This window comes from Nicotiana tomentosiformis, chromosome 6, assembly GCF_000390325.3.
Source record: "Nicotiana tomentosiformis chromosome 6, ASM39032v3, whole genome shotgun sequence".
In the NCBI taxonomy this organism is placed as follows: domain Eukaryota; kingdom Viridiplantae; phylum Streptophyta; class Magnoliopsida; order Solanales; family Solanaceae; genus Nicotiana; species Nicotiana tomentosiformis.
Window position 1 is genome coordinate 111,457,383 of NC_090817.1, and position 11,072 is coordinate 111,468,454.

Sequence of the window (11,072 nt, forward strand, 5' to 3'; positions counted from 1 at the left end):
TATTTTTGTATAGTGACAGTCTATTTTATATATATTTTATATAGTGACTGTCTATTTAGTATATTTTTTTGTATAATGACACTCAATTTTTATATATATTTTGTATAGTAATAGTCTATTGTATATAAATTGTATAGTGACAGTCTATTTTATATAATTTTTGTATAGTGACAATCTATTTTGTATATATTTTGTAATATACCAATATTCAAATCTATTTTCACCGAAAGAAATACATAAATATCCATGTAAATATATACTAATGGTGGCCCTGAAATTATGATTCCCATCAAAATCAACTAATGACATATATGTGAAAATTTATTTAGTAAAAACCAAAGGATTTCCCTAGCAAAGAAAGTTAGCCCAGAAAAAAATGAGGCAATAACAGAGAGCTTGGGATTTTTATTCAAAGGGTGGTTGTCCCTCTTTGTTTAGCCAATAATTTTTCTTTTCCACTTTTAAAATAAAATCAATAGCCCTTGAATTTCTGAAAATACGTACTACTATACAGGCATTTCTTCAGCATCAATCAACAACAACAACCAGATCTCTCTTTCTTTGTCTCTGTTTCTGTGATTTTAGTTTCTCTTTTTTGGTACATAACAATTGAGGCACTGATGATATTTTATTCAGATTCTGGGCTAACTGGATCGGGCATAGAAACTATCCGACCCGTATCTTGGCCTGGCAAATCACCGGACGACCGGCGATTCAAAGGTTTTTACTTTGCATGCAATCAGTGATTTTGCAGCCATGGCGTGCTCGCCTCTCTTTTCCGCGATCTGTCTTTGCAGATCTGACGTTTGAGCTAGCTGCTAGAATTACTTTTGAGCTATAAAATGTATATTGTAATTTTAGGCTATCGGGTATTATAAATTTGGTCCGAATGGCTATAAATGAATTTTGCTCAACTACTTTCGAGACGTTGTCCATATTCTAATTGACAACCCTAAAAGTGGCTACCTGATATATTTTTGCTTCCCTCCTTTTTTATTTTTTTTTATATTTTTAATGGGCTCATTCTTGGCTCTTTGCGCTATTTGTATCTCTAATGCATATATTACTTTCTGATTTGCACCCTATTTTTCAATCTTCCAGAACTTATCAACATCAAAATCCTTTCCTTGAAAATTTGCTGATTACAACTCGGAGTTACGTAATTGTGTGGCCTTCATTTCACAAGCCACGATATGCCCCGAAAGAAAATATTGTATTATAAATCTCTCTACATTATAGCTACTTCTTAACAATAGAAAATATGTAGTAGCACCCTTATTTATAATACTACAAAATCAAATTTGACTAAAATCTAGAAAATATATTCCTACATGATTTTGGTTGTGAATCCTAATTAGACATAAATTAAATAAACTAGTAATACCAAATTCTAGATGACGTAGGAATACTAATTAATCTTGGTTTAATTTCCAACAGCCTCTCTTACACAAAGATATTCAAACTTGAGCATGTCATGAGTAATATCAAGCCTTGTAGAAGTTAAGTACCTTAGACTCTCCACCAATTCCCTAAAATATATTGCATTAACAAAGTCGCGAGTATCATCTTTAGTTAACATCAATTTCTCTTCAATATTGACCATATTTGATTTATCTTTAACCATGGTAAATCCCTTTAAAATATCATCAACATATTTTTTCTTTACTTTAAAACCATCTACTTCTCGAGTTGCTTTGTAGTTGGACTTGTACACCCATTCAACTCCAATTAAATATTCTACAAGGTGTAGAGTAATGCCACCAATAAATATTTTGTCATGCTTCTTGAAATATGCAATCTTGAACAATGGCACAAAATTGATTGCATCTTCAATATCTATAATCATATGTTGTTGTGGTTCTGAATCCCTAGTTATTTCTGCCTTAATCTTGGATTGATCAATAAAACTTTCTCTCAATGAACCATCTTGTTTCTTTGATTACTAGGTTCATCTTCAATACTATCAAATAATTTTTCTGGTGAAACACTAACCTCTTTTGGACGGGCATCTCTTGCAACCAAATCGTCCTTTTTCACAATCACAAAAATTTTTGGTAGATCAATTTGATTATTATTTGACTTCTCTTCGCTTTCAATGGAATCTCTATCATAACAAAAATTACAAGTACCTTCTCTTATTTTCTCTATTTCTCAATTTTGTCCTTCTTGATTTATTTCTGCCAGATCTGGTCTGTCTTATTTTTCGTTTGGTTAATCATCCTTTTCTTGCGATGCCTCCTCCAATGTCTCATCTTTTTGTTGATTCATTGATATCTCGTATGTCACCAATTCACCTTTTAACTCATCAAGTCTGAGTGTGCTAAGATCTTTGGTAGCCTCAAAAATAACTTTCTTATTGTGAAACTTTAAACTTAGAGATTGCAATATTTTTTTAACAACTTTAACTTATTCCAATACTTCTCCATTAGTCCTTAGACCATTGACTATTTCTTTAATTCTTGTAAAGAATTCTTTGATAAACTCTGTTGGTCTCATACGAGCAAACTCAAATTGACTCCTACACTCTTGTAGTTTCTTCTTCTTTATATATATCAGTAATTTTTCGATATGATTTCACCAAAATTTTCCAAGCCTCCCTTTTTGACTTTGCATGCAAATATTTTTTTAGATACATGCAATTCGACCTTAATGGTGAGATAGTAGCGTGCCTTATAATCTAAATATCTTTTCTTATCCAATTGCGTAGCTGCATCACCCGTCAACGTTGTGCCTTCTAGGAGTTACTCAAATCCTTCATCAATGATGGACCATAATCCAATATCCTTAAAAAAATTCTTCATCTCTTGATACCAAGTTTCAAAATTACTTTTGCCATCAAACACAAAAACGGGACAATTAGGTAATAAGGTATTCATATTGTTTTTGGATCTCCTACCGGCTCTGATAGAATCTCACACAGACTCTGATACCAATTTGAAGGATTGAAATACCCCAAGAATAATTTAGGCACAAGCAAAAAATTCAACAAAGACTATATAGAAGGAATTTATTAAACTAGGGAGAGAATGTGGTAGGAGGCTTTTTCACAACTCATAAACTCTTAAATCTCTCTACATCATATCTACCTCTCCACAATAAAAAATATGTAGTATCACCCCTATTTATAATATTATAAAATCAGATTTGACTAGAATCTAGAAAACCTATTCCTACATAATTTTGGTTGTGAATCCTAATTAGACATAAACTAAATAAACTAGTAAATACCAAATCCTAGACGACGTAGGAATACTAATTAATCTTGATTTAATTTCCAACACACCCTGATGTAGCCATATAGGAACCCTAAATCTTTTTCGGAATAGTTGTTCACAAATTAATGAGATAAAGTGAGATGATGCATTTTCATATGAGAAATCTGTGGTGACTCGTCCTTGCACCAAATATCAAAAGGATAAGATGTAAATTAACAATATGACTATATATTCATCAACTCAAAAGCTTCTTATGTATGCTTCCCTGTATTATTAGTATTAGATAGTGGTAATGATACAGCAGAAAATGGGATAAGATTTTGTTTGTCCCGTAAACCATGCCTTTACTGAAAAGCTAAAGCTAAATACATCACTCAAAAGTTTGAACTAAAAAAGAGTCCACGTTGAACGCATATAGTTTAAGAAAAAAAAATTAAAACTATGATTTAAAATAGCGTATAGACATTTATGTAACTATATATCATCTCAATAGTAGTAAAATGAGAAATTTAAAGTGAAATAATTTTTAAAATATAAGTATTTTTTTAAAACAAACTAATAAGAAAATTATATCACATAAATTGAGATAGAACTGAGTGGCGACAATGGCCGGACCCTTACCTGTATACTTACGTACTAGTAACCATAACAGGCAATAAACATGTAGGAAAGAGACCTATGAGCTTATCTCCATAAAATCGTGATAGTGAGTGATAAGACGCATTACTTTATAAAGAAAATAGAGGATGCTACAGATATATGTGCCATGGATTAATAATGTTCAAGATATTTGAACATAAAGGAAGGTTATTGCATTTTATCTGGTTTTATAAAAACATCTTAAGATTTATGGAACTTGGAAGGTATAGTACGTATGTTGGGGTTTTTGGAGGATTCAAAAAGATAAAGCGCAGATGCATTTGATCATTGCGGCCATTATATTTACTTTCCTCAAATAAAATAATGTACTTATTTTTCTCAAATTATAAAGTTGCACTTATCCACGTTTTTAGTTGCGCAAAAATGTGTGTTTTTCATTCTCATGTTAGGAGGCGCTAGCATATTGGCTTAGAATTTGGTAATTTATAGGACTATTCTTGTGAGAAACTATCATCTATGTTCAATTATAATTAGTAGATTATTATAAAAATTGGCCGATTTATAAAATACTACAAATATTAGCCAATTAGTTATTTGTAACTAAAAAAGGTCAAATTTTTGCTTTCTTTTGAGTAGATGTTATTACAGTAGATTGGGTACATCTTAGGAGCTTAGTCTCAGTTTTGGGATGATTTGGTGAAGTTTTGAGGTGGTTTGAATTGAAAATTCGAAGTAGAAGATGAACATTAAAAATATGATATGTGTATCTCATTGTGTATCATTTGTGTATCATATATGTATCATATTTATATCAAATGTGTATCACATGTATACCTGAGTGTGAGATACATGCGTGATGCATGTGTCGCAGAAGAATTTTTTGAACTCGATTTTAACTACGAAGTTTGATACCAAATCAGTCCAAATCACCTCCAAACTTCCTCAAGTTTTGTATGTTGACTCGTCTACAGTCAGATATCTCTATAACAATATCCATATATAATAGTCATTCACTATAAAAGCCAAGTTTAATTTTCTCGAAACCGATCTTTTATGTTATGTTATAATATATGTCCTCTATAACAACACTTCACTATAGCATCCAAAAAATATCGGAACAAACACTGCTATTATAGAAAGGTTTGACTGTATATGTTTTCAATGAATTTCAACCATATCCATTGAAAAAGATCCTTTTTGCTTAGATATATATATATATATATATATATATATATATATATATATATATATATTATTCCATCACCTTATTTGCTATCTCATACATGAAATTTCTTTCCGACTTTCATCTAATGTTGCTAATCACGCTTAAAAATATGGAAGAAGATCTTTGTGTGTGATTCTTGGAGAGAAAGAATCTTATTTATTTGAATTTTTAATTTTATATGTGCTTGACTAGTTTTGGTAAGTGTATAATTAATGGCTAGAGGTTGATAATTTTGGGACTTATTTGAGATATTTCTGTAAGATTTCCTATTTTTATTTCTATAACATCTATATCAATAAAATAAATAATGAACTAAAATATTGATTAAAGGAAGCATTAGCAATTCTTTACCTATGAAATGTGTAATTTCAATTTGGTTTGCATACTACTACCGTATGCTGTTTGGATGGTTGTTACTATTGTATTGTATTGTATTGTTATTATAAATACAATGTTTATTTGATTGTTACTTTAATTTTATTGTATCATATTGTTAAATCCATTGTTACGTAAAGACGAAAAGTGTCATATTATGTAATGACAGATTTAGTATGGTGGTGTTACCTTGCTTTTTTCTCTCATCTTGCCCTTCCTCATTATTAAATAATCATATTTTATCATTTACATTACCTTTATATATAATAATTTTACTATGTATTGTATTTCTTTTTGAAAATGTTGCAAGTTTATTCTTCGTACTGTTGGTGCATGACATCATCAAACGACGGCAAATGATACGATCTATCCAAACGTTGTATTCATCAAATAATACAAAACAATATATTATGAAACGACATGTCACAACCATCCAAATAAGCTGGGAAAGGAAACTTTAGAACACAGAAGTTACATAGTTGGCCGCTCGGCCAAATATATTAAATATTAATAGTCGTTATATACTAATTATGCACCGCTACACACATATGTACTTATATTATATATCTACAGGCTACTTTTCTGTTGGAGGGTAATTTATGTTAATTTTTTGTTGCCTAGATCTGTGTTGGTCTTATAACTGAGTCCATATTGCTTGGCCTGATACAGAGCTCACCCTAGACAACAAAGCCTGTATTTGAACCGTTAAATGCAAAAGAGAGTGCAGCAATATAGTACTTACCCTATTTGTTATCTTGTTTCAACCACAAAAAGAAAGAAAAACAATGGGAATGAAATGACAGAACAACGAACTCTACATAGTCATCTGAAACATTACTATCACATTAACTCAGAGAAGAAAGGCCTTAATACATATTCAAAGGAGAACACGAAAGAAAGTACATGTTTCTTCCACTTGTATTAGAAATACTGAAAGAATGATAAAAAAAAATGGCTTCAGCTTATTCATAAAACTCCAATAACCTAATGTAATGTTTCTTATCTATACTATCCTTTCTGCTCCCCTCCTTTTATTTTAATTTTAGTGATTTTCCATAGTTTTCGTAAGAGATTCCAAGAACTCTTTGACCTGCATATGATTTTGATTGGAGACTTTAGATTTCACATCAAGAAATTACTTTACATTTTATTGACATCAAGAACAAAAATGTCATATTCTCACCTCTGAGGTATCCCTGAGAGAGAAGATAGCATTACTCTCTTTTGGGATAGCCGAAACAAGAATCCCATAACCTTGATATCTTCCCCTCAAAACCTGGATTTAAAATACTCTTTAATGTCAGAAGAAATGGTAATGCTACTAGTATTGACATGAGATTCTGTTGTATACTATTAATTACCTTGAATGCATCTTCGTCTGTTCTATCATCTCCAATATAGATAGGGAGCACATTATGACTATTTCGAAAACCTGCATGGTTGTGCATATATTTGATAAACATGGACAGAACAATCCATTCTAAAATTTCTTGACTTCACCACTTTTATGTGCTCTAAACCAACACTCACATACCTTGTGATTCAAGCAGAAACTCAACTGCTTTTCCTTTGTCCCAGTCTATTACAGGACGGACCTCTAAAACCTATTGAAAAACAAAAAAGAAGCAATATTTCAACAAATTGCAATTATGTATGTAATCATGTTACTAAAATCAAGTAACTGAGAAACCTTCCGGCCATGAGTTTGTCGTAGTCGAGGGTATTCTTTCAAGACGTCATGGACGCATTGTGCAACGACTGGCCAACTCTGCGTTTAAAATGAAAACCATCATCATAAGTTGGCTGCAGAATAATTCACAAAGGTAATTAACCTCAGAATTCACAGACATTATGAAACAGCAAGGAATGAGGCTCACATTCTCATCTACATTACGGTAATGTACAGAGGCACAAAACTTGTGGTTCTCAACTTTTGTACCTTTTACTTCTTTTGTTTTATCGACAAGGGTTCTAAATACCTGCAAAATAATCGAGCTCATCCAATTCAAGTCTATAAATCTTTTTTTTTTTTTTCATTTGGTGCCAATCACTACTTATTTGCAAGGCTTAAAGAAACAAGTAAACCACCTCGTCAATCATAGGCAAAAATTCACGAGCAGGCTGGAATAGATTAACTTCCTTGCCCTGCTTGAGACGTAAATTAGAACTAGTTATAAGTAAGGTAAAAATGAATAAAAATGACAAAATGTCAATTATACTAGGCAATGGAAGAAGGTGACAACTCTCATAAATTAAATTGTAATACCTGCTGGTCAGTATATTTAATAAGTGAACCATAACTGCACACCTCATTTTTAATTGGAAGCATGATATCCATACCATGGCTACCAGCATAATAGAGTTCAGTTAATCCTACCAACTGATAAACCTGAAACAGGATTGACATAAGTCACATTGCTGAAAGCGAAAAGATAGGTTCAGAAAGTAGATGGGGTAAACAACTAACAATACATGAATTACTGGTTAATGTAAGAATTTTACCTTATCACGGCTTCTTCCACTGATGATGGCTGTTGGGAAATACTTGGCAACATCCCTGACAGCTGAACGCATCTGCAGAATGTGTAATTTCTTTTCATTAATGCGTGAACATCTGCAGTTAAGCTTCTCTCTTGCAAGAAGGAAATACTTACATCAGCGGAGATAAAAGCTCGGTCAGGGTCATCAACAATAGGAGAAAGAGTCCCGTCATAGTCTAAGAAGATAACAATCTGTTTATTCTTTGCATGGCTAACAATTTGCTGAAAGGAGTTAAGAGCTGATGGATACTTGAACTGCAAACAAACAACAGGAAAAGAGACGGTTGATTATAAGGTATTTGACATTCACTCCGCCTAGGCAGATAGACAAGTGTGCAAGATTTAGAAAAACAATAAAATGTCTTAACACACCATCCAAGAGCAGTAAACAATATCAGCATCATCTGAGAAATCCTGGATGTCTACTTCCTTTTGAACCTTCTTACTAGGAGGCGAAGAAGACTTCATTGCATCAAGCCAACCATTAGAACGAACATCATCAAGCTTCCCTGGCTTTTTTCTCGGAATCATTAGCACGCTAGTGGAGATTGAAGGCCCCGATTGTGAATAAGGCAATAAATTTGAACAGATCCGAAATGTAGACTTGTTTATCAGTGAAGGATCCGTAAGAACAGGAGAAGCATTCGCTGAATTTAAGTCCATTATATGTCTCAGAATTTACTGATTTTTATTTCGCTATGTAGAAGACCACTGAATATTAGTAGGTGTATGGAGTACCTAATCTTTCTATCCCACCCTTTTGTCAGCGAAAAACCACCTCTTTAATTTTTTCTTCTCGCTGCTGCTGGATATGCTGTCCATCAAGCTTAGGCTTCCTGAAATCTGGTCAATCACAAATTTTCATGCGCCAAGATTCTCAAAATAGTGGTGTCATTGAGCCAATTATATAAATCCATCAGCGCAAGTACCTCATTTCCAGGGCCGCAACATTTTTGGTTCAGAATTTGATATTAGTCATAGGCCTCTGTGTTTTCCTACCAGGAGGGAAGAAAACAACCTATACATGTCATGGTTTTACCTTAAATCTGGAAACCCATTGGAGGATAAAGTATTGACTAAACAAAGTTATAGTAACACTCAACATGGAGCATATAAACAAAAAGGAATCTTGTACTATTAGCAAAGGAATAATGTAAGTAATATCAATAGAGGAAAAGTATTGCGCCACAATCCTTACGTCAATATGGAAGCAAGATTAATTTCAGTGCTCTATTTTGGAAGGCATTTTGTTGGTTGGCTTCAAAACCATTAGAAAATGGAAGAAAATAGAAGACCAGAACAAAAAACCAGAGATAAGATTTAACTCTGCACAACTATTTAAATCCATATCCTACGGGATGTATACTGTCTTACTGTGATGCTGTTTTTACAAAGGGTGTGAAAGATTCCATTTCTATCAGAACGGTAGTTGCGGCTATTATATCAGGTAGATATAAATTTCTTTCTCACCAATTGACCAGTTTTATTGGTTAATCTGTTGTTATAGGTGGACCTTCTAATGGTAAAAGGATCATTCTACGAGATTGATCTTACACTGAAAAGTGGCAGAAGCCTAATAATCAGGATTTCTCTTGGACAATTATCTCTATAAATTTTCATAAAAATATATTGGTCTTTCAGGATTTTGAACCAAACGGCAAAGAGTATAAATAACCATTAGGATTTTGAACCAAACTCTCTACAACTTTATTTACACCAATTCAGCCACGAAAATCAGGAGAAGCTGATAAATTTAAGCATGGCTCATAAGAATCCCTGACCAAAAACAATAAATAAAAATGAATGAGAAAAATACCTGGGCTAGATATGAAACTATAAAACCGTTAGTATTTAACTGTAAAGATTGTTGTCACATAATCAAAGATTTCAACATCTTGCAACAACCAACAGAATTAAATAACTTAAATCATATAACAATGAATTCAAGGATTATGTGCTGTCAAATTACTATTAGCCGATAAAACATAGTACTATATGGTTAATGATCGTACAAAAGACAGAAATTTAATCGGTCAAATTAAATAAGCTACGCAGAAACGTACGACACCATCGTTAATTAAAGGTACGAAAGATGCAAGAATTTCCGAAAAGGGAAAATTACGAGGTTCCAAATGAAGATACTTATGGGGAAATCTAATAGAAAGGCATGAGAAAAGGTCACTTGAATTAAGAAAGAAAAGAAACATTGTAGCTACACGACATCAAATTAAATACCTGGTTGAAACTAAGAGCTCAAAAAAATGTGAATGTCCAAACCCTGAATCCAGAAAAACCAATGTAGATTATCTAATTAGAAGGCCAAGGAGAATTATTAGAAACCAAAATCATGAACTAAAAGAAGAAACAAAAGCATGCAGATTTTAAGAATAAAATGAAAATGAAGAAAAAAATTGTTCCTTATGGGAAATGAAAGAAGAAGATGGAAGAAGGGAAAGAGAAAGAAATGAATTGTACCAAGAAATGAGAAAACCTTAAGAATGGAGTATAGATGGAAAATTAAGAAGGAAATTAAGGAGAGGGAGAGAAAAAATGAAAGGAAATTAATTAGGAAGAGAAGTAATTGGAGGTGGGAAAAGGCCAAGTACTTATAGAGTTTAAATAGGCCCCGCCCCCCCCGCCCCCCGCCCCCCCCCCCCCAAAACGACGTGCCATACAAGGAAACCTCTTCCTCCGCTCGTCGAATCACGAAACTATTAGCAAAAGTTCCAAGGTATAATATAATGTTTAGACATGCACGGCCTATAAAAAGATTCAATTCTTAAATGCCTAACAGTTCCTCCTTTTACTCAAGACTTCTTAAACCTCCGATATAATAAAATCATACAATCCAAGTGTGTGGTATATTGATCAATAAACTGGGATAATTTCGGAAGATCGATACAAAATAAATAATTTCTTCTCATCAATCCAATTTTATTGATGGACAAAACTATCTCATATTTGCCTTTTATTAAGCTAGCTTATTTGGTCCGAATGTTTTTTGGCACTAAGGTTAGCATTTTTTATTTGTTACTATTTGTTATGGTAGGAAGTGAGGTAAACTAAGAGTCCATCAAACTGTATAGTGAAGCTGGTTCTCTATCAGTTCCCACAGAA

General features: G+C 32.7%; 1 protein-coding gene across 6 annotated transcripts; it reads right to left on the reverse strand.

Moving 5' to 3' along the window:
* Positions 1–6,237: 6,237 nt before the first annotated feature.
* On the reverse strand, positions 6,238–10,557 carry LOC104116541 (probable trehalose-phosphate phosphatase F). Of its 6 annotated transcripts, none has more exons than XM_009627420.4 (14): positions 10,447–10,557; positions 10,191–10,233; positions 8,885–8,950; positions 8,328–8,798; positions 8,070–8,210; positions 7,918–7,989; positions 7,682–7,804; positions 7,504–7,560; positions 7,293–7,394; positions 7,106–7,183; positions 6,950–7,019; positions 6,777–6,847; positions 6,599–6,691; positions 6,238–6,505 (listed from the first exon to the last, which is right to left on the reverse strand). In XM_009627420.4, exons 4-14 carry the CDS (start codon positions 8,616–8,618, stop codon positions 6,458–6,460), a joined length of 1,146 nt encoding a protein of 381 aa, XP_009625715.1. In that variant the 5' UTR covers positions 8,619–8,798; positions 8,885–8,950; positions 10,191–10,233; positions 10,447–10,557; the 3' UTR covers positions 6,238–6,457. The 6 variants fall into 6 exon arrangements, with proteins under 6 accessions (XP_009625715.1, XP_009625712.1, XP_033517287.1 ...); XM_009627417.4 differs by having other exon boundaries at positions 10,431–10,540; XM_033661396.2 differs by having other exon boundaries at positions 8,885–8,973; positions 10,447–10,534.
* Positions 10,558–11,072: the final 515 nt, after the last annotated feature.